The sequence below is a fragment of the Carcharhinus amblyrhynchos genome, chromosome 5 (assembly GCF_965287045.1).
Source record: "Carcharhinus amblyrhynchos chromosome 5, sCarAmb.v2.hapA, whole genome shotgun sequence".
Taxonomy (NCBI): domain Eukaryota; kingdom Metazoa; phylum Chordata; class Chondrichthyes; order Carcharhiniformes; family Carcharhinidae; genus Carcharhinus; species Carcharhinus amblyrhynchos.
The window spans coordinates 87,561,524-87,586,224 of record NC_137328.1 but is presented as its reverse complement, the minus strand read 5'-3'; the positions used below and the strand labels follow the sequence as shown (position 1 = coordinate 87,586,224).

At 40.9% G+C, this 24,701-nt stretch overlaps 1 protein-coding gene across 7 annotated transcripts in view; it reads left to right on the top strand.

The window, feature by feature from the left end:
• The window catches only part of adgrv1 (adhesion G protein-coupled receptor V1), a 524,573-nt gene that overhangs the window by 54,427 nt on the left and 445,445 nt on the right, over positions 1-24,701 (top strand). For all 7 annotated transcript variants that reach the window (XR_013886686.1, XM_080189140.1, XM_080189139.1 and 4 more), the window contains exons 10-15: positions 51-227; positions 1,306-1,529; positions 9,590-9,716; positions 17,779-17,964; positions 19,442-19,622; positions 23,090-23,253. Coding sequence is in view for 6 of the 7 variants with exons in the window: in XM_080189140.1 (XP_080045266.1) it covers positions 51-227; positions 1,306-1,529; positions 9,590-9,716; positions 17,779-17,964; positions 19,442-19,622; positions 23,090-23,253 (1,059 nt within the window). In the remaining variant the exon portion in view is untranslated. The remainder of the gene's footprint in view (positions 1-50; positions 228-1,305; positions 1,530-9,589; positions 9,717-17,778; positions 17,965-19,441; positions 19,623-23,089; positions 23,254-24,701) is intronic.

The following is a 24,701-nucleotide window of genomic DNA, read 5'->3' as shown; positions in this document are numbered from 1 at the left end:
TTAAATTTGGAGTTGATTTAAGCCTGACAAGCCTCTGTTCATTTTTCCAGCTTGAAACAGTGGAGTTAGTAAACCACATTCCTCTTGTCACATCAGTGAGTCCAAGGCTGGGTGATCCTCTGAACATCTCAAGGACAATAACTCCTGAATTAGCAAATGGAGAGGTCGGATTTACCAGCAATGAGACTCTTCTTGTTCATGAACCAGAGAATTCTTCTGAAAGTCAGGTATATTTAAGCGTTTAGTTAGAAAACTTATGACTGGAATGGTACACATCTGCAACTGACTAGTCTATTCAGCCTGATCCTTAAAGTTCTTGTCCTTAAGGCAGCAAAAAATAAGTACGCTGCCCCTCCACTTAAGCCCGTGTGATCTCCTGGGAGGGCTGAAAAGCTGACCAATTTGGAAAAGAGAAACTGGAAAATTCCTCTGTGACCACTTGCACAATTTGAAACTATTCCAGAAGATGAATTACATAAATCAGAGGTATTTTTCTCTGCACAGCGTTGGAGAATTAGCAAAATAAAAGCAAAATACTGTGGATTCTGTAATCTGTACCATAAATGTGAATGCTAGAAAATCTCAGCGGGCCCGGCAGCATCTGTAGGGAGAAAAATCAGAGTTAACACTTTGAGTCTGTTTGACTCTTCGGAACTAAAGAGAGGGGAAAGGTGCTGGATATTATAGCACGAATGGGGTCGAACAGCTGAATTAATGAGAGCCAGGAGAGATTGCAACAAAAATGTAGCAAATGTACAACAGGGGATAGATGGCCTGGTTGTGGGGGCAGGAGGGTGGGGTAGTAGTTTTGCAATGTATGGAATTTTTTTTAAGGGATTCAAATGGATGCAAGAGGTCACAGTTTATAATTGTTGCGTTCGGCATTGAGTCCTGAGAGCTGTAATACTGTAATGGGCTTAAAACGTTAACTCTATTTTCTCTCCCTATAATTGTCGCCAGACCTGCTGAGTTTTTCCAGCATTCTTTGACATTATACTGGACAATCAGTTTTCACAAATAAACATCTGTGTGAATATTATGAATAGTAAATTGACATTTACATTTAATTATGTTTACAGATGGTTTAAAGCACAGACACATTCCAATTAAAAAATATGGGAAATGGGCGTCGCTGGCTAGACCAGCATTTATTGCCCATCCCTAGTTGCCCTGGAGAAGGTGTTGGTGAGCTGCCTTCTTGAACCGTTGTAGTCCTGAAGTGCACCCACAGTGCAGTTAGTTAGTGAGGGAGTTCTAGAACTTGGGCTCAATTTAATTCTTGAGTTGTCGTGATCTTGTTTTCAGATATATATTGCGTTGCAGCGAGATGGAACCGATGGCTCCGCCGAGGTATATTGGCATTTGAGACCTATAGGGGTTAATCATCACAATATCACCAGTGAGGACCTCAGCCCAATCAATGGGTCTGTTGTGTTCTTATCAGGCCAGAGCAACGCGACAATCAACATCACAATAAAATCAGATGATTTGCCTGAAATAAATGAGACTTTGATTATCTCATTAGACCGGTATGTGTCTTTTTCCATTGGGTTTGTTTGCTTATAATATTTTAGAAAATGTTTTCTCAATAATTTTTCAAATATAATATTCCAGGATTTGAGTATATAATCTAGTGTTACATTTCATGCTGTGAAATGCAAAAAAATTCACAGCATGTATGTTGCTGGCAAGGCCAGTCTTTATTGCCCTATATTAATTATCCTTGGGAAGGGCATGGTGAGCACTTTCTTAAAACATTGTAGTCATTGTGCATGTTCTTCAAGGTGCTGCCATTTGGGTGTGGCTTAAACTAATACCCCATTGTCTCAATGTTTATATATGAAAGTGCTTTCGACACTGTTGGAAAATGAGTAGGAAAGTTGTCCCAATGTCCCTACTAGTATCAGTTTCTGAACCAATATCACTAAACAAAGATTGTCTGGTTACTTATTTGATTGATGTTTGGGGGTCCTTGTGGTAAAATGAGCTGTTGTATTTCCCAGTGTTACAATATGTTCCCCATTTGCCAAAACCCGCAATGTGGTGACCATGAGCTGAAAAATGAAATGATGCTGGATAGCTCTTTGTTTGGCAGAGACATGATGGGCTGAATGGACTCTGTGAATTTTCAATGTAACAGTGACTGTACTGCGCAAGCACTTCATTGGTTGCGAAGCATTTTTGGATGTTTTGGAGTTATGAAAGTGTTTATATAAATGCAAGTTTTTTTCCCTGATTCAAAAGGAATTTCTGGCTCTTTTCTAGATCTCTTGCACAATACATGGTATTTGATTATAATGCCAATTTAAGATAAAAATTGTTTAATTAACCGTGAAGTTAAGCAATTTTGTTCATTCTAAAACTGAACATAAGAACATAAGAACATAAGAAATAGGAGCAGGAGTAGGCCATCCAGCCCTTCGAGCCTGCCCCGCCATTCAATAAGATCATGGCTGATCTGTCGCTGCTCAGTTCCACTTTCCCGCCCTCTCCCCATAACCCTTAATCCCCTCTCCTATCAAAAACCCATCAACCCGCGTCTTAAAAATATTTAGCGAGGCAGCCTCCACCACTTCAACGGGCAGAGAATTCCAGAGATTCACCACCCTTTGAGTGAAGAATCTCCTCTCATTCTTCTAAACTCTAACGAGTACAAGCCCAGTTTATTCAGCCTCTCCTCATAGCTCAACCCCCTCAACTCCGGTATCAGCCTAGTAAACCTCCTCTGCACTCCCTCCAAGGCCAAAATATCTTTGTGCAGGTGCGGCGCCCAAAAATGCACACAATACTCCAGTTGCGGCCTCACCAATGCCCTATACAGCTGCAGCAAGACCTCCCTACTTTTATATTCAATCCCCCTCGCTATGAAGGCCAGCATCCCATTCGCCTTCCTGACCACCTGCTGCACCTGCAAGCTGGGTTTTTGCGACTCATGCACAAGGACCCCTTCTGCTGCAGTTTTTCGCCCCGTAAGTAATAGTCCTTCCTACCATTTTTCCTACCAAAGTGGACCACCTCACACTTGCCAACATTAAATTCCATTTGCCATTTCCTGGCCCATTCGCCCAGCCTATCTAGATCCTTCTGCAGACTCTCCACACCCTCCGCACAATTTGCCGTTCCCCCAATCTTGGTGTCATCAGCAAATTTCGACACTCTGCACTCGGTTCCCTCCTCCAGATCATCTATATAAATGGTAAAAAGCTGAGGCCCCAGCACCGACCCCTGGGGCACTCCACTAGTCACCATCCGCCAATCCGAATAGCACCCGTTGACCCCCACTCTCTGCCTCCTATTTGACAACCAATCCTCTATCCACGCTAACACCCTACCCCCAACTCCATGTCCCTCGACCTTCTGCAATAACCTCTTGTGAGGCACTTTGTCAAACGCCTTCTGAAAATCTAGAAAGACCACATCCACCGGATCTCCTCTATCCACCGCCCTGGACACATCCTCATAGAACTCCAGTAAATTTGTCAGACACGACTTCCCTTTAATGAAACCGTGCTGCGTCTGCTCTATCAAGCAATTCCCTTCAAGATGCCTTGCAATTTCCTCCTTAATGACAGATTCTAACATTTTACCTACCACAGACGTTAAACTAACCGGCCTATAATTCCCCGCCTTTTGCCTGGCACCCTTCTTAAACAACGGCGTAACATTAGCCGTTTTCCAATCATCCGGCACTTCCCCGGAATCCAGCGACGTTTGGAAAATAACCACCAAGGCATCCACTATCACCTCCGCCATTTCTTTCAGAACCCTCGGATGCATTCCATCCGGTCCTGGGGACTTGTCCACAATCAGCCCCTCCAGTCTGTCGAGCACCTCCTTTCTAGTAACAGTAATGTCATTAAGACCCTCCAGTCCTACCACCTTTCTATCGCTAACACCCAGATAAATATCAAAATGTTTGCAAGCTTGCAGTATTATTGTGCATCATGATTCAGTAAACAGCTAAACCAAACCACAATTTCATCAGGTTCATTGGCCCAGTGTAGAGAGTGATTGTACCAAAAAACAGGTAAACCGGACAAATTGAAAACTAACCAATACATTTTCGATGCATTCTGCGGCCTTGTTTGGATATTTACACTGCTAAATCAGTTCTCCTATTTCAGTTGCTATTTTGTAGACCCAGATTTTTTCATTAGTTTGGAAGCTTGATTTTAACCCAGAAGAGGAATTGGGTGGATGAGGGAGAAGTCGTGTCAGGTGCCCCTAAATGTGGCAACATATGGCCTCATCATTTCAAACAGGTGGGCCTATTCACAGGCCTGAACAGCTCTTCATATTTCAAATCTACAAGCCTCATCTATACATCCCTGCGCAGGCTAGGTTGAAAATGGTGACAGTGAGAAGTGTTCGTTCAGACACTAGGAGGCTGCATCAAGGATCAAAGTAATGCCAGTAATTAGGAGGGCATTTTGAGAGAGTTTCGTTTTCAGGAGTTGGGAAGGAGGCATAATTTTTCCTTGTGGGAAGCAGAGGAGTATTCCTGATCCTGTCAGTCCTGTTTGAAGTTTAAGGGTAGCAGTGCTTCATCAGTGTCGTCTTAGCCAGAGGCATTATTGAACTGGTTAAGATATCTGCCTTCACAGAGATAGCTTCACATGACTATGGAAAGCGAGATGTGACATCAGACTACTTATATTTCAAAGCCCAAATATCCCCCCTTTTCCTGTCGAGCAAAAGATTGAAACATTCCCCCTTTTCACATTGAACAAGTGATTCAAACATTCATAGAAGATAGGAGCAGGAGGAGGCCATTTGACCCTTCCGGCCTACTCTGACATCAATTACCCTCATGGCAGATCGACCAACTCAATAGCCTCATCCTGCTTTCTCCCCATAACCTTTGATTCCATTCGCCCCAAGTGTTATATCTAATTGCTTCTTAAATATATTCAGTGTTTTGACATAAACTACTTCCTGCGGTAATGAATTCCACAAGCTCACCATTCTTTGGGTGAAGAAATGCCTCCTCACCACTGTCCTGAATGGTCTACCCAGAATCCTCAGACTGTGACCCCTGGTTCTGGAGACCCCACCATCAGGAATATCCTCCCTGCATCAACCCTGCCTAGTCCTGTTAGAATTTTATGTCTCTATGAGATCCCACCTCATTCATCTGAACTTCAGCGAGTCCCCATTTCCTAGCAAATAGAAGGCAAATTTACATGCAACATTCTGCATGATTGTAAGTTACAGTAAGAAGTCTCACAACACAGGTTAAAGTCCAATATGTTTATTTGGTAGCAAACGCCACTAGCTTTCGGGGCTTTGCCCCTTCGTCAGGTGAATGGGGAGTTCTGATCACAAACAGAGTATATAAAGGCACACACTCAATTTACAGAATACTGATTAGGATGCGAGTCTTTACAGCTAATCAAGTCTTAAAGGTGCAGACAATGTGAGCAAAGCCCCAAAAGCTATTGGCGTTTGCTACCAAATAAACCTATTGGACTTTAACCTGGTGTTGTGAGACTTCTTAGTGTGTTTACCCTAGTCCAATAGCAGCATCTCCACATCATGATTGTAAGTTACCCACTGCTCTTGTGTATTAACTTCCCTAATCAGATAGCACACATGCATTGCATGCATAGTCTTTAAATTGTCCAGGTCTCTGAATGGGATGCATATGTGTGGACATTATCTGTTCATCTAGATGATGTTCCTTGTCCAGAGATAGTGTCGTTCCTGTGGCTCTTGTTGCCTTGATGTTGTTCCATTTGCAGTTGTTAGGGACTCATGGACCTCTGGGTTTTTTGGTAGTTCTGTACTCAGTACGGTGGTGAAGTCCCTCCTCCCTGACTGGCCGAATGCAGTGTACGAACAATTTCACTTGTTGATACTTATTATTATCACTTTGTTATTATCATAGACTTTGTTTCTGATGAACAACAATATTAATTTTGAAACAAAAGTAAAGCTGAACTTCTGCAGATTGCAGTTAGTTCCAGTTGCCCTTCTTCCACAGCAGTTACTTTATCAGTCTGCCACCAGCCTGGCTGATATAAAGAGGCAGTGCTTCTGCTGCTAGAGGAGGCGCATACCACTAAAAGATCTGTTTTCAACAGTCTGTTTACAGCACTTTCAATGGTAAAGTTAATAACAGAATGGGCTTGTTGTCAGAAGAATAGGGAGCCGTGTGTTGGCATCTAGCAAGCTATGAAATGTACACAGCTGGGATAATAGAATCCCTACAATGCAGAAGGAGGTCATTTGGCCCATCAAGTCTCCTGACAACAATCCCACTCAGGCCCTATTCCTGTAACCCCACATATTTACCCTGCTAATCCGTCTGATACTTAGGGGCAATTTAGCATGACCAATTAACCTAACCTGCATATCGTTGATCAGTGCAGACTCGATGGGCCAAATGGCATCCTTCAGCACTGTAGGGTTTCTATGATTTTCTATGATCACTTGACTGTGAGAGGAAATCGGAGCACCCAGAGAAACCCACGTAGGCACAGGGAGAATGTGCAAACTCCACACAGACTCCATAGCCCATGCAGACCTGCGAAGCACCTTGTGATCACTGAAATGTAAAGTTTCACCAGCAATAAAATCAGCATAACTTAAGTGCAAGTTACATAAGAACATAAGAAATAGGAGCAATAAATAATTAATAAATTATTAATAAATAATAATAAATTTATAATATATAATAATTTATAATTATAATAAAAAATTTTATAATAAATAATAAATAAAAAATAAATAATAAATTAATAAATAAGCAATAAATAAATAAATAAATAAATAAAAAATAAATAAAAATAAAAAATATTTACCTTAGAACTAACTGTAGAAGCAAGTATCTGAAGTCAATGAGCTGAGTTTTACTGGGCCAGTAAAATAGCAGCGAGCCACATTGGGACAGCATTCTGTCACTGTTCAGCCAGTGGAAAAGTTTCCCAGTAATGGGCAGTGGGTGGACTGTGAGGCACACTGGAGGTGCATAGCAATTTACATAATTGAAAGCCCTAACAAGGGCCATTTTACAGGATCGCCAGTATTTTACCAATAGCAAGCACAGCTTCCCACCGCAGTGTTTAGCAATCATCCTCTTCCTTGATTTGTCTCAGCATGATGTCAAAAATTGATCTTGACATTCTGATTAGTCATGGGCCACATTAGTTCACTGGCAAATAGCAAACCCTTTGAATACAATTGTCATCAGAGCAAGTAGGATTTTTGTAGTGTGCATGTTGTGTGATGTTGAAGATGAAAAAAGACCTTTTTTATCCTATCTTCTGAACCTTCTGGAAAGGAAATTCATATTCCTTACCACTCTGTACCTACAGGGTAGAGACAGAAAGATTTGTGGTATATTTTGGGTAAGTAGAGTGAATTGTGCTGTTCTGATTTTGCTCAAAATGTTATGTTTCTCACTTTATATGATGTTTCACGAGTGCAATATTAGCACACACACATCATCTGTTTGCATGCAACTTGACTGAAATCAAGGGAGCTTTAGGTTTACAACATGTAAGATAGTTAATTAATATCTGCAGGTTGCTTCCATGGTTACTGTCTTTATTTAGTTGTTGTTTTGATTATTCGTTAACAATCAAAGAGAAAGTCAGTGTTATAGGATCCTGAAGAAGCTTTGTTTGCTTATCACAATTTTATTCCAGGTAACCTACTTTGCATTGCCCTTCTGCATTTTGCTTTACACAAACTCAACCAGATTTATTATATGTTTAAATATAGGCCAGCACTAATCAAATAGTTTAAAAATGCAGGAATCCTTATTTCTATTGAAATTCAGTGTGGCTGTAGATCATACCATTCAGACCATTGTTGAGTTGAAAATTGACGTGGGCCAATGCTTTGTTGGTCACCACATAAAATTGTTTGTTGCCTTGATGCTACAGATTGATTGTGATTTGAGAATGTAATCTTAACATTTCTTTTCTGTTTTGCATGCAGGAACAACTATTAGCATGGTTTACCAGAAACCAAAAATATGTTTTTCTGTACAGTTGGTTTGTTAAAATTGACCTCTCAAGAATTAAAGGACACAGTTGATTGGCACATTGGTCTTGGGACATGAATTTGAATCCAACTCAGTGATGAATGAGGTTTACCTCCCCTGTGGGTTTACAAAGATCAAACACAAAATCGGTTTCTGCTGGATTTCATGCTACAGCAGAAACAAAAATCCCAAACTTCCTGAAATAATCTCTCCAACAACCCCTTCTCTTTTGTCCCGAGTGTACTTCTAAATGACTTAAAACTTCGATCAAACTTTTGGTCACCATTTTAATGCTTCACCATGGTTGTGCATCTCGTCTCCTTTTATCTTCACAGACACTTTTCAATGGGGTTAATTTTTAGTTGCTGAGGTGCTAGAGTTTGGGGAAATCCAAAAATCCACTGGGAACCCAGAAGTCCAGATTCCCCACCAGCTGGTACTCTTCATTCAAATGCATGAGACTATTGGCTTTGCTTATTCCTGATCTGGAAGTCAGTCTGATTTGATGGACTTCCAGTTCTGAAGGGAGCACTACGGAAGTGGCCACAGGACCAACTAATTTGGAGGGTGGTGGCGGTGGGGCCCAATTCAATCTGAACGTCAGAGTGTGGTACTGCGGGGTGGATGTGGACTAATCCGAGAGGATAGGGGTTTGTACGGGGATTGTGGTCTGACGGTCAGGGGAGTTTGGGGATCCAGGGGAAGCATTCATGCTGTGAAGACTCCTTGAGGCTGTTGCTGTCTTGCTGCAGCTTCCAGGTTTCCTGAAGTGGTAAACCTAACCAGTCACAGTTAAAATACAAAATAATGTATATCTGAGACTCTGTGCCTCAGTGACATAGCTAAAGTATCGACCAGTGTCCTGGGAGCAGGTTGACTGTCTGCTGCTCATAAAACCCGGATATCATTGGGTTCAACTTGGCTTCCCAATGTGCTTCAAATTTTTGCTTTTTTAACGCCACCCCCCCAACCTTTGCAGCCAATCCTACCCAGTCACCCATGTTAAAATCCTCTCTAGTATTTCTCTTTAAATGAGTTTTGTAATAAATGTATGTTTCACTCACTCTTTCTAATTTAAGTTGATGTTGTAAAGTTGAGCTAATTTAAACACAATGTAGGCATTGAAATAATGAAGCAGAAACTTATGGTGTGTAAAATAAACACTGATTCAAATTGTGATGGTTATTGCTGAAAATGATACTACTTTCTCCATAGTCATGGATCAAAAAATAATATATTTATAAGTTAAACATTCTTTTGATCCTATGTATATGTGAGTTTCATTTTATTTGGCACGGAATTGGCTTATTTGTTTGCATGAAGTTTTGTTTATTATTTAATGCTACCTTTTAACCTGATTTTTTTAATGGCTGGTTGACCATGTACTGTTGGAGAAGATGATTTTGATTTGCTTTGATTTTTGTTAGCATTGTGCCTGGGTGGGATTGTGGCATTCAAAATGGAATGAACATTGTTCAGTCGAAGATTGAAAACTGGAAGGATTTCAGCTAAATGATTTACTGCTGTATGAATGCATATGTAATTATTTTCTCTGAATCAGAAACAATTGCAGTTTTTGACTTTGTATTTCATTTGCAGAACTGACCCTGAAAATCATATTGTGAAATCAGGATTTACCAGCAGAAAGATAATTATTTTACAAAATGATGATCCAGGCGGAATATTCGAATTCTCCCCACAAACAAGGGGACCGTATTTTGTTCATGTAAGTCTGGAGGGTACAGCTTACTTAAGTTTATGTCCTGGGCTATTGAAGTGTTGTGAGTTTCCTAGCTATAGGAAAGCACATTCGCTAAAAATGTGACCTGGGAAATTTCATTTTACCACCAAAGGGAGAAAGAGCACAAAATGAAATGGAATTCTTTCACGCATAATAGTTGCAATTAGCTTATATATGATCAAGCTTGCTTTTAACAGCATTGACTGTAACTTGTTTTTAACACATCAATGTTTGATATTTTATACATACAAGGAATTCTTGCCTACTTCCTTAGTTTCCATTCATTTGTTTGCTGAAGGATGAACTTTCTGCTACACTAGGGTATAGATTCATTGGTGTGTTCTGTAATATCAATCCAACCACTATTATCCTGGTGTGAATCTTCATAATGAATGGTAGAATGCTACTTGACCACAGGCCAACAGAACCAAACCATATTCTATCCTCGGATGATCACCACACATGCACATTCCTAATGCTCATTGGATAATGCTCCAGAGAGGAATCCTGACTCAATTCCTTCTGTACAGCCAATTGAAAGATTTCTGCTAAGTTGCAACTGAAATAAACTAATGAGTGAGCTGGAGGATGAAATCTTCTCTTCAGTTCACCGAGGACAAAGCTTTATGCATCGGGATTGCATTTTGAAAATTTGGTGGTATGGCTCATTTGTGGAACTCATGATTCATTTAGGTTCTCTCTGTCTCTCTGGAAGCCTTCTGTCTCAGGAGATGATGCTTTGGCTCTTGATGGTCAACTCTGTGTTAAATAACACCTGGCTCAGGCATGGTAGTCTTTGTTGCAAAAGAAGACATTGGGTGAAGAAGTGAAGGGTTTTCTGGCCTCTGTTTTCCTTGGACTGGCTTCTTGGCTAACTGAGCGTTCTGGTTCTCCTCAACTCTGCTACTGACCTTCCAGATAGTCACACTCTAGAGGTCATGGCTAATGGTACCTGTCTCTCTGTTGTCTGTGCCAATTCTTCTCTCTTTATATTTCATTTGCAGATGTCCTTGTAGTGGAGGTATAGACATCTGGCAAGTTGTGACTCAGTGACCAGTTCATTATGAAGGTCTTGGGTATACAGCTATCATACATCTGATGTGTGTGGCAGATTCTGTACAGACATCATTGGCTCATTAATAAATGTATGCTTATGAATTATTACCCAACAGGATCTCTGAGTTGGTGACCTAGTCCTTCAAGATATACTGAGGTTAGATCTGGAACTGCACAAGTGGAAAACATTCAGCCTTTTCCACTGTCTAGCATATGTTGTCAAACTGTAGAGGATTGTACTGAGGACCCAGGCTTGGTAGACTCACAGTTTGTCATTCTCAGTCATGTTGCTTTTCATAGAATCCCTACAGTGCAGAAGAAGGCCATTCAGTCTATTGAGTCTGCACCAACCACAATCCCACACTACCCTAGCTTGTACCCTTGGCAATAAGGAGCAATTTAGAAAGATCAATCCATCAGTCTGCACATTTTTGGACTGTGGGAGGAAACTGGAACACCCGGAGGAAACGTACGCTGACATGGGGAGAATGTACAAACTCCATACAGACAGTGACCCAAGCTGGGAATTGAGCCAGGGTCTCTGGCACAGTTATACAGCAGTGCCATCCACACTCTCTCATTCAGCTTGAACAGAAGAGTTTCAGCCTTTGAAATGTATGTGTTGATTTCATCATCAAGTGACTGATTGCTAATGATCATGGAGCCTTGGAGATGTGAAACAACAACAACCTCCAGCATCACATTGTCGGTGCTGATTGATGGCATATCCTGAACTATGACATTTGTCCTCCTGATGATGCAGATCAACCCAAACACTTTACAGGTGTGAGAGAGTCTGCTGCAGTTGTTCCTCAGATTGAAATGCTCGTGTGGCATTCATCAGTGTAGAGCAACTCACTGATGAGGATTTGGCGCACCTTTGTCTTGGATCTCAGGACAGCAAGGCTGAACACCTTTCTGTTAGCTCTGATATGTAAATGGGCATATGATGTAGAGGAACAGAAGGCTTATGACAGAGACAAAGTGAAGAGTATACCAGAGTGTCGATGCCAGAGCATAACTCTGTTAACCTTAGTGTGGATCTCAAATGGTTTCAGCATTGTCGTATCATAGCTGACCTTAGACGTCATGTAATGGAAAGTGGAGATCATGCTGGGCAGCTTTGGAGCTCAGCCAATTTTCTTCAATTCGAGTAAATCACCATTGCTCAGATGATTGAATGCTTTGGTGTGATTGACAAAGACAGTGGGATGAATTTTCCATTCTGCCCGCCATGGGAATTGAAATGGATGAGGGGTGGACCAAAGAAAGGTGAATTGATCATGGGTGGGATTTTCTGGTTTCAGGGCGAATGTGGATGGAAAATCCCACCCAGTATTTTGTAATTTTTTTTGCAAAATTTCTCTTGTAGCTGCCAGACTGAGAAGATCAAGCCAATGGGGAGGCAGTAGCATTGTTACTGGATCAGTAATCCAGAGATCCTGAGAAATGATCTGGGGACACAGGTTCGAATCCCACCACAGCAGATGGTGAAGTTTGAATTCAGTTTTAAAAAAAAGAAATCTGGAATCGAAAGTGTAATGATGACTATGAAACTATTGTTGATTGTCGTAAAATCTCATCTGCTTCACTAGTGTCCTTTCGGGAAGGAAATCTTCAACCCTCACTTGGTCTACATGTGACTCCAGATCCATAGCAGTGTGGTTCACTCTTAAATGCCCCATTAAGGGCAGTTAGGGATGGATAATAAATGCTAGTGATGCCCACATCCCATGAAGTCTTCTAATTCTCAAACCATTGTGGAATAGGTAGGTTCAGCCAGGATCTGGAGTCTGACCAGGGCAACACAGGCAAATATTTTTCCCATGATGCTCAACAGTTCCTAGATTGTGTTCCTTAAGCTGCATCCAAGGGAATTGAAGGAAGTGAGAATGGAAATTGCAAGACACTGACCATAATCTTCCAGTCTTCTCTAGACTTAGGGGAAGTGTCAGAGGACTGGAGAATTGCAAATGTTACACCCTTGTTCAAAAAGGCCGGTGAATTTAACATCAGTGTGGACAAGCTTCTAGAAACAATTATTCGGGATAGAATTAGTAGTAGCATGGAAAAATGTGCATTGATTAGGAAGAGGCAGCATGGATTTCTAAAAGGGAAATCATGTTTAACTAACATGCTGGAGGTTTTTGAGGAGGTAACAGAAAGAGTTGATGAGGGTAATGCTGTCGACATGGTGTACGTGGACTTTCAGAAGGCATTCAATACAATGCCAGATAACAGACGTGAGAAAAATTATAGCTCATGGAATGAAAGGGACATTAGCAATGTGGATGCAAAATTGGTATAATAATAAGAAGCAGAGAGTAATGGTCATTGGATATGTATCAGGCTAGAGGAAGGCTTGTAGTGTGTTTCCCATGGGGTTGGTATTGGGACCCTTTTCCTGATATATATTACTGATCTAGATTTCGGTGTACAAGAAAAATCTCAAAGATTACGTATGATATAAATATATTGTGAGGAAGTATTGTAAACAATGAAGAGATTGGTGGAGAACTTCAAAAGGACATAGACAAGTTGTAGTATTGGGCAAACTGGCGGCAGATGACGTTCAGTGAATGTGGAGAAGTGTGAGGTGATATATTTTGGAAGGAAGAACATGGAGACAAAACATGAAATGAGGTAAAATTGTTAAGCAGGTGCTGGGGCACAGGGATCTGGGTGCATATGTGCATAAGTCAATAAAGATGGCAGGACAGAAAGGGCAGTTAATAAAACATATATAGTATTCTCGGCTTTATTAATATGGGGCATAGAGTACAAGAGCAAGGAGGTTATGCTGAACTTATACAAGATTCTATTTAGACCTCAGTTGGAATATTACGTAGAGTTCTGGGTGCCATACTGTAGGAAGGATGTGAATGAGTTGGAGAGAGTGCAGAAGAGATTTACAAGAATGGTTTCAAAAATGAAAAACTTCAGATATGCAGATAGATTAGTAGTCTCTACTCAATTTCAATTATCTTTCCCTTGCCTTTATATTTGAAGTAGGAAGGCCATGGCATATGGTCAAACCCACTTCAGTAGGAAAGGATGATCTGTCTTTGGGATTTTGCTGATAGCAATTTCAAGTTCCTTGTAAATCTGCACCAAAATTTTACTGTCCCACCCGCCTTGAGAAATGAAGCGGACAAGGGGCTGACGGTGGAAATGTCCATTGACTTTGGGTGGGATTTTACGGTTTCGGGATGAGTGTGGCTATAAAATCTCACTCCTAGTCTTTCAGCTCTGTAACAGAATATAGAGTTAGAGCCTGGACATCCATGATTTTAACTGGTTCTGTTTCAGTTGAGAGACAGATAGAATGGCACAAATGTTTCAGAAGTTCTATCATCGAGTGCAGCCTACACCTTGCCCATGTTTTTCCTCTAAACTATTTCCCTTGCCAGATGAACATGTAATAACAAAGAACAAAGAACGAAGAATGTAATGTTTCTCATTCAGTGATACAGTCTCAAAGAGCTTTGCTGCTTGTTGGGAAGCAATATCAATGTTTAGTCCGTCAAATTCCAGCTGCCGTGTGTGCAGTATCAGACAGCAGCAAGTTGTCTTTCAGTTCTATATATGGTCCTGACATTTCAAATTGCAAATGAAATGTTGGTGTCTTCTTTATTTTTGGATAAATTCGATGCACAGATAGATTTAAAGAGGTGTGATATAGTTGGGATTACGGAGACATGGTTCCAAGGTGACCAAGGATGGGAACTAAATATTGAGAACTATCCAGTGTTTAGGAAGGGCAGGCTATAAGGAAAAGGTGGTGGAGTTGCATTAAAAAAGGTGTTGATACAATATTGAGGAAAGATATTAGCACAGATGGTGTGGAATCTGTATGGGTCGAGTTAAGAAACACCAAGGGGCAAAAAACATTAATGGAGTGGTTTAAAGACCACCAAACTGTATGGTAATGTTGGGAATAGCATTAGACAGGAAATATGATAAGAGAACATCTGTGATTATGACTTTAATCTGCATATAGATTGGGTGAGTCAAATTAGTCTCAGTGCAATTGAGGAGGAATTTCTGGAATATATATGGAATGGTTTTCTGAATCACTGTGTTGAGGAACCAAGGGAATCAGGCCTTCTTGCAATGGTATTGTGCAATGAGAAAGGATTAGTTGGCAATCTAATTAGTGGGAGAGCCTCTGAGGGTGAATGACCATAATATGAGAGAATTCTTTATCATGATGGATAGTGGAGTAATTGATTCTGAGATCAGGATTCTGTATCTCAATAAAGGTAATTACGATGGTATGAGGCAAGAGTTGGTTATGATGGACTGGGATACATTGCTGAAAGGAAAGACCATAGACAGGCAATGGCAGTCTATGGAACTCCAAAAGTTATTTATGCTTATTTGGCACAAGTCTGGAAAGGAAACTATGGCCAAACTACGGTTTACAAAGGGAAATTACAGACAGTATTAGATTCAAAGAAGCATACAAATCGGTAAGAAAAAGCAATAGACCCAAGGATTGGGAGCACTTTAAAGTCAACAAAAGCGGACCAAAAGATTAATTAAGAAGGGGAAGATAGAGTATAAACATAAAAACACACTGTAAAAGTTTCTATAGGTATGTAAAGGTGGTTTTCTCACTAGAAACAACAGTTTGCCATTTTTTAGTACAATTTAGCCCACATTTGCAATGACCTCAGTGATAAAGAATTTGGGAGTCCATTAGCTCAGTTACCTGGATGGTTGCTTTATGCTGCATAGTGACACCAAAAACACAGGTTCAATTTCTGTACTGGCTGAGGTTATTCATGAAGGACCCGCCTTCTCAGCCTTGCCCCTCACCTGAGGTGTGGTGACCCTCAGGTTAAATCACCACCAGTCAGCTCTCCCCCTTAGAGGGAAAAGCAGCCTATTTGGGATTATGGCAACTTTAGCTTTTACTGATAAAGAACAATCTGGGAATGTGTAACAGTGTTTAATCAAGATTGGGAGCTTAAGCTAGGACATCCATACATGAGGTTATGACAAAACTTGAAACACTTTGTGGAGGTTTTAACTTGGTATTGCCTTATTTGGTTCCATTGTGATATTTAACCAGTTTAATTCACAGAGCTGAAATGTCTTCATCTTGATTTCAATGATCTGTTTAAAATTCCACAAGCTGGTCAGATACTTCTATAGTTAGTTTGAATATTTAAAAAAAATCCCATCTATCACTGTTATGATGGCTGTGGGAGATCGTCAAAAGATCTTTCTGTGGGCTTTGCAGAATAAGAGCTCCCCTGTTAGGCGTGTAGAGGCTGGCCCTATAGAGAAGGCATGATGTGGGTATGCCGGCATTGGACTGGCGTAAACACAGTAAAAAGTCTGACAACACCAGGTTTTAGTCCAACCTATTTATTTGATAATATACTCACAAGAGAAGGAGCAGCAGTTACATAGGTACGATGGGTATAGAGGGATATGGGCCAAACGCAGGCAATAATAGCTTAGAGGTTTAAAAAAATGGTGGCATGGACAAATTGGGCCAAAGGGCCTGTTCCCATGCTGTAAACCTCTATGACTCTATGAGCACCGGGTTGGGGATCATTGTTTAAAATCAGTTGGCTTCACTCAAGCCAGACTTGGGGCTGATCTGCAATCTGTAGCTGCTGAGTGGCATTGAGAATCCACTGTAAATAAAGGGTGATTGGTGATGGAAGACTGGCTTTGATAAGATTACAATACAATTAATTAAAATTTAGCCTTGTACTGAACTTGCAAATCACCAAGAAAACAGAAAATGCTGAAAATATTCACTAAATCAGGCAGCACCCGTGGAGCGAGAAACAGGGTTAATGTTTCAGGTTGATGTCGACCAGAAATGTTTACCATTTCTCGCTCCGCAGATGCTGCCAGGTCTGCTAGCTTTTTCCAGCATTTTCTGCTTTTACCTCCCGTCCTGCTTTTGCATATTAATATTTTCTGATGTAAGGAGCAGCTGGTAAAGCTACCTACTACTCAAGATTAACAGTTAATTGTTGTTTCTATTCACTTATTCATTTCCTATTTAGTGGGATAATTTCCCTTATAGACATTTGTTGCCTGGAACAGAATATTGGGTGGGGTGTATAATTAATTCTCTATCACCAGCTTTCCACCATTGCTAGAAATTAAAGTTGCCTGATTGAAATTGTATGCCAATTAAAGCAGAAATTAAGGCCCAATAGAGTGTTAATCTGCCATTATTTGAATGAGGAGCAATTAGATAGAATTGGTAACTAAAATAATCTTGAAGAAGGGTTCTTTGTGGTTTACATAGGAACATTACCAAATTGGGTCAGATAGCAAAGCAAGTGAAGAAACGCCAAGTGCATAGAGAACTGTTGAGTTATGTCTGAGAATTGTCTGAAATTTGGAAGGCAAAGATAGCAGGAATACAAAGAAGAAAAATATCACAGTGGTACAAAATAGAATATAAATGCATCATATTATCCTCGTTTGGGGATAAGCTTTTCTAAAGTTTAAAATTTATTTATTAGTCACAAGTAAGGCTTACATTAACATTGCAATGAAGTTACTGTGAAATTCCCCTAGTCGCCACAATCCAGCACCTGTTTGGGTCAGTGCACCTAACCAGTGTGTCTTTCAGACTGTGGGAGGAATCCAGAGCACCCGGAGGAAACCTACACAGACACGGAGAGAACATGCAGACTCCACACAGACAGTGACCCAAGCCAGGAATCGAACCTGGGTCCCTGGCGCTATGAAGCAGCAGTGCTAACCATTGTGTCACCGTGCTGCCCATTTTCTCAGGGCTTTGGGGCAGGGTGTTTGGGGGAAGGGGGAGGTCATTGAGGGAGTGTTCACCAATATGTTCACCTTTGCGCTGAGTTTGATTATTATGTGCATAATTCAGTGGCACTCCACTCCATAATTTCAGTCTTTTGTTTGTTGCAAAACACTGTGATTTTATTTTTAACTGCGATTTGCTCATTTACTGTTAACAGACCAAAAATATTTCCTCTCTCAGGAAGGCGCTGCCTTTGAATTAAAGATTGTCCGATACCGTGGGGCACTTTTGAAGCAATTCTTGCGCTATGTTGTGGAGCCAAAAAAATCTTTTGAGTTTTATGGGAATACAGGAGTTTTGGAATTTGATCCTGGTGAACGAGAGATAGCAATAACATTATTAGCGAGGCAAGATGGTGTACCGGAGGTAAGGCTTTGGGGAATGTGAATTCATAATTCCAGATTATAAAAAAAAACTTTGAAATATATGTTTGGCAACAATCAATAATTGTGGAAGTAAATATTGACATAGGATATTGTGCTACAAGGTATTGTGCTGTTAAAAAGAGCAGCTTCTTTGAAATCAAATCCTTAGCTGCATTTAGCACTTAGAAGTTTTAACGTGGTTGTTCCGGTGGATAGGACGTTCATAGCATGATGAAGACAGTATGCCAAAGAAATCTTCTGGGTAACCTTGTTTCTGCAGTGCTTGAAAAAGCAGCAGACCTTGCTCCCATTTTTAAACCAAACACTATGAGATTGGTGACTGATAATTGTGGAATGTCTGCTATTGTTTTGCATGACTTTAGCGGGAAGACAATTCTGCCAGCAGGAAAACCATTTTATCTAATGTTTTCTGTTGCAGCAGAAAATATTGTTGCAACCTCCTATAGCATTTATTTAACATGGCCTAGCTCATTTTCCAACATTCTCAAACATTTTGCCATTCCCTTATTGGCAAATCTAAAAAGTCTCCAGCGTTCCATTTGAGCCGATAATCTATGTTAGTTAATCAGCAATAACTGGTTCGGCATGGAATTCCCCAAGTCCCAGTAACTCAAGAATGTTATATTTGTAAGACATTCAATGCTGTTTGTAATCAGATACTCCACCACTTTTTAAGGGTGTTGATTGACTGGCGTAACTGCATGTTTTATTTCATATCATTTAACCCTGAGGAAGAAAACATTTTGTCCTTTTGCTTGAAGCTTCTTAATCTTGTGCCTCTCCTATTGTAATATTCCATGTTTCAGCATTAATAAACATTTGGTCATCCAAAGAAGTCTGCATCACCCTTCTGCCCACTGACCTCGATTTTAAATTCTCGCCCTGGTTTCCAAATCCCTCCAGGACTTTACCCTTACCAATTGCTGTCAGCTCCTCCAAGTCTTTAGCCCTCCAATCCTCTGCAATTCCTACCCTCCTCTCCATTTCTGGCGTGGTGACCATTTCTCATTTTAGCACTTAATTAGTAGCTGTCATGATCTCAAATTCTGGGATTTGAATGTCTCTGTCTCTCTTCCTTCTTTGATGTCATGTCTTAAAATTTACAGCCAGAACTTTCTGGCTGTCCACCGGGGTAGGATCTTCCAGTCCTGCCAACAGTGCATCTGCATTGTGGATTTCATGGCAGTATGGGGTGCATTCAATGGGAAACCCTGTTGACAACAGCGGGTTGGTGTAAATCACACCCAATGTCTCCGACCAAGATTGGCCATTTTAGCTCCTTATGTAACTCAGTGTCGTTCTATTTGATAATGCTCCTGTGAAGTGCTATGGGATGTTTTAACATGTTAGCAATGCAATGTAAATCCAGAACATTGTTTATTTTAAACCTTAATTAAAAACATCAGAGATTCATGTCTGCTGTTTATCTGTATTTCAATCTTTTAACCTGTTATTAGCTGGATGAGCACTATTCTGCAACACTCAACAGCCACGGTTTACCACCCAGCAAGTTAGGAACTGCTACACAGATCAACATTACAGTTTTGAAGAACGATGATCCTCATGGTGTAATACAATTCATCACTCAAGAATTTACTAAAACTATAAATGAAAGCAAGGGAGATACTTTGTACACAGGTAAAATAACTTTGTGTTACTGATGTTTAAACACATCCCCTTAGAAATGAAATAATGTAACTAGCAGAAGAGTAGTCATTTTTTGATTTAAACAAAATTAGCAGTACTGAAAGAATTAACATATTTAAGGACAATATAATTTTTAGAATTCTTTGGATGAAAATAGTTATGGTTTAATGTGTGAAGTCTGGTCATTTGCAATCAAAGCCTCTAAAAGCAACTAGTCTAGTGACACTAGCCTGAAGTAAAAGCAAAATATTGTCGGAAATACACAGCAGAGCAGCCAGCACTCATGGAGAGAGAAATAGTTTATGTTTCAGAATGATAACTTATTGTCAGAACAGTGAAAAAGTGGGACAAGTGATAGGGTTTGAGCAAGTACTTTGGTGGGGAAATATGGAAGGCAAGGTCTATGATAAGTTGGAAGTCAGGAGAGGTTAAATACTGGAAGCAATGATGGTGCCAGACAAAAGGAGATGTAATGGGACAGTTAAAGAAATAATATAGAAGGTGGCATCAGCATGATAGATGCAGCAGAGATGGAAAAACTGGGAGGATGGAGTAGAGTCCTTACAGGCAGCGAGGTGCGAGGATGTATAGTCAAGGTGGCTACAGGAGACAATTACGTTCATAGTGAGTATTGGTTGAAAGCCTATCCTCAGAAATAAATAGAATTAAGTCAAGGAAGAGATGGAAGTGGACCATGTTAAAACAAGTAAAGGGTGGAAACTGGAAGCAAAGTTGGTGACATTTTGCAGTTCGGGACAAGGGAAGCAACACTAGTACGCTCATCAGCATAGCAACAGAAGAGGTGAGATGGGCGATCTGTGTGGGACTGGAACAAAGAATGTTCCGCATATCCCAGGAAAAGGCAGGCATAATTAGAATCCATATGGCAGAAGGAAGTGAGTAAAGTCAAAGAAAGTGGTGCTCAATGTGTGAACAGTTTTTTTCTGGGTGGTAAAGGTGGTGCTTGATGGGGACTGGTTGGGTGTCCTTTCAAATAAAAAACAAATAACTCACAGACCCTGTTGGTGGAGACTAGAGGGGTAGAAAGCACGGATTGCTATGATGAAGAGAAGATATTAAAGGTGTGGAAACTGTTATAAGGACAGATGGTGTCAGAAAATTCGTAGCTAGGAAAAGTTTGGACTAATAGTGAAAAAAAGAGCTGAGTTAGGGAGAAATTGTATGGTGGTCCAACACCAGACTGAAATAATGGGTCTGCTGAGGAAGTCCTGCTTGTGGACCTTTAGAAAGTGGGAGAAGATTATGAGGGATTGATGCTGGATGAGGTTTGAGGCCATGGAGGGAAGAACTTCAGAGGAGTTGGGGTCAATGATGGTATTGAAACAATGACTTAATATTCAGCGATGGATTTATAGTCCTGGGGGCTGGTTGGAGGAGACATCAAAGAGTTAACGTTCAGCCTCAGTGAGATAGAGTTTGGTTTGTTGAACAACAATACTTGGCAACCTTAGGACTGAATACAGTATTACAGTTGGACTTGAGATAATGGAATTCTACAAGTTCACAGGGTGATATGTTCGAGTGAGTGAGGGAGCAAATATACTGAGACAATTAATGTTATGCTGGCTGTTCCCACTTAAAAGATGTGCACAAAGGCCAGGTAGAGGGATACAAGTGGAATGAAAATCCTAAAGTGAGAGAAAAGATCCGCTATACGGGTGAAGAAGGATGGAAGAGTCTTGGCCGAAGTGTATATGGAAGCAAATGCAATGGAAGCAGAGTTCAGCATTCATTGAGGTGGTGTTTTGAATGGGTGAAGCTGAGAATTGATGAGTTCCTGAGGGTGGAAGGTCAGAAAAACTGTGTCTGATGATCCTTCCATAAATTTTTCATCCAAGGAATGGAACCAGGAACATAGATCTCCAGGCTCAATGGAAGAGAAAGAAGATGAGGAAATGAGAGAGGTTCTTGTTCCAAACATTTGAATCCAAAGATATGTGGGTTAGGTTGATTGGCCATGCTAAATTGACTCTAGTGATGGGGGATTAGCAGGGTAAATACGTGTGATTTGGAGAATAGGGCCTGGGTGGGATAGTGGTCGGTGCAGACTCAGTGGACTGAATGACCTCTTTCTTTACTGTAGGGATTCTGTAATTCTATCTCTGTTGTGGTTCTGCAGTAATTATTTGGTCTACAGGATCCTTCAGGCAATCTGAAGTACTAAGAGATAGAATGTTTTATTGCAGTTATGTAAAGCTTTGGTTTCACCCCAGCTGGAGTAGTGTATTAATTTCTGGGCAGCACAGCTCAGGAAGTAGCCATGGAAGGGATATAACTCCTTCAGAATGATATTGGGGCTGAAAGCGTTAAGTTATAACAGGTTGTTTAGACAAGGGTTGTATTCTCTCTAGTATAGAAACAAAGGGTTGTCTAACTGAGGTGTAAAAGATGTTTTAAGGATTTTATTGGGTAAGATTGAAATAAGCTATTTTCTTTGGTTGGGGAATCCTGAACAAAAGGGAATAACTTTAGAATTAAAGCTGTAGGCCACTCATGGGGTGATGCCAAGAAGCACTTCTTTACAAATGTGGTAGTAGAAATCTTGACCTCCAAAGAGAAAAGGTTGTTGAGGCTAGGTCAGTTGAAAATGTTAAAATTGATATTGCTATATTTTTGTTGGGCCAGGATAATTGGGCATTATAGAAACAAGGTAGGTAAATAATTGATATCGTTGTTGGATCAGGTTTGAGGGGCTTAACTAACTTGCTCCTTTTCCTGTGATCCTATACCTGATGAGTCATGCTTTCTGTGGCAATTACACATTTCCTTTACTATCGGATTTTTCCCACTAATAAGAATCACATCTTCCTTCTGACAATTAATGTTCATTCCCAATTCTAAAGACAATTTGCTCACATGATGAAGGATTAGCACTCCGAAAGCTTATGATTCCAAATAACCCTGTTGGACTTTAACGTGGTGTTGTGAGACTTCTCACTATTAAAGTACACATGGCGCTGTTCCATTGAACAAATTCTCTGCTTTACTGTTTTCTCCTTTGAATATTATTTTCTGGAATGCCTTCCAAGGGAGTGTTACAAGTATGGCAGCACACTGCTGTTCCTTTTCAAGGTATCTTTGCCCCTTTATAACTCTAACTCTATTTTCTGACACTGCAGAAGGTGTACTGCGAATCCCCTCTGTGTGGCACAGATACTGCCAAGAGCCTGCCTTGCATGTTTGATAAACTCTGACCCAGGAAAATGTGCTTTGGTTGCCTTGGAGTCAAGGCACCAGGAAAGTTCATCTGTCTCGGCAATATATGAGGATTTTGCAAACCTGTGGAAAACACTGGACAAATGGTTGATCAAAGACCAAGGGTCCAAATGCACATTCAAATTTGCTCATTTCCACTGATCATTTTATTGCAAATCTGTTTTAAATAACTTATGCTTGTATAGCTAAACTTAATTAAGCATTTTCCTTTAATTTATCAGCAACCTTTCCTGTGATCCGTGACCAAGGAACATTTGGCAATGTCAGTGTGTTCTGGATTGTGGACCCTACTTTTACAAATGATGTTTATCCAGTCCAAGGTGTGGTCAACTTTAACAATGCTGAATCATCAAAGAACATCACTCTTCAGTCCCTTCCTGATGCTGTGAGTTCTGCTTTTTCCAGTTCAATGCATCATAATGGCAGGTTTAAACCTGGCTCTGGCTCTCTTCATCATCTAACTTAATATTTAAAGTCTGGATTGGTTACGAATGTATTGTCATAGCTACAGCAATAGTTTGAGCACATGTTTGCAGACATTTCCAGATGGCCACAAATTCTTTTGTTGTGCTTTCCTCTGTCCAGTGGTTGAAATCTACTGGACAAAAGAGACATTTCTAAGATGGAAACTCCAATACTGGGCAAACATTCCCTGCAGAGAATTATTTTTTTCAGCCCAAGAAGGGCCTAGAGTTTCATCTCACAGAGGGGCTGGGTAATAGATTTTGGGAGCTAGAGCTTCTCTTACACCTTTCCAAGCATGATTCATCCTCCTCAAATACTCCAATCCTTTCTCTTCCTGCTTCTGATTGGGGGTCATCACTACGTTAAAGCAGCTGGTGAATTCTTGCCCTGTTTCTCCAGGAACTTTTGTGTAAGTGAATGGGATTTGACTGAGTTAGAATCACACCTTCTGTGTCAGTTCCAGGTTAATATCTTTAAAATATATAACAGAATGCTTCTGTTGTCACTTGAAATATAGGTGTCTGGCCTGAAAATTCAGCTGCTAGAATGAAAATGTGGAGCACTCCTGGCATGTGGGGGACGCAATCTGTAACTCACACAGGTACTTTGTGCACTGGAGGGGTGATTGGTAAGGGCTGGAGTGCTCATGCCCACTTCCCTTTTCTTGCTGCACTGATGTTCTCTAGGACACTCCTGGGCTACCTCAGAGCAGTGATCCCCCGAGGCTGTTCCTCTCCAAAATAAGTACTCTGTTTTCGATGCTGTTGGGGAGGAAAACTCAACTGGGGTAAGCCATGGAGTACAGGTCTCAGGAGTAGAGCCTGTCCTTGATGCTCAGGTGGGAAGGGGGAAGAAAAGAACACGATTAGTGATTGGTGATTCCATAGTTAAGGGGATAGATAGGAGAGTCTGTGGAAACGAGCGTGACTCGCGGTTGGTATATTGCCTCCCAGGTGCCAGGGTCCGTGATATCTCTGATCAAGTGTTCAAGATCCTTAAGGGGAAGGGGAACCAGCCCCAAGTTGTGGTTCATGTAGGCACCCATGACATAGGTAGGAAAAGGGACGGGCATATAAAACAGAAATTCAGAGAGTTAGGGTGGAAGCTTAGGGCTAAAACAAACAGGGTGGTTATCTCTGGTTTGTTACCTGTGCCGCGGGATAGCATGGAAAAGAATAGAGAGAGAGAACATTTGAACTCGTGGCTAAAGGGATGGTGCAGGAGGGAAGGGTTCAGATACTTGGACAACTGGGGCTCATTCTGGGGTAGGTGGGACCTTTACAAGAGGGATGGTCTGCACCTGAACCAGAGGGGTACTAATATCTTGGGGGGGGGGAAATTTGCCAATGCTATTCAAGGGGGTTTAAA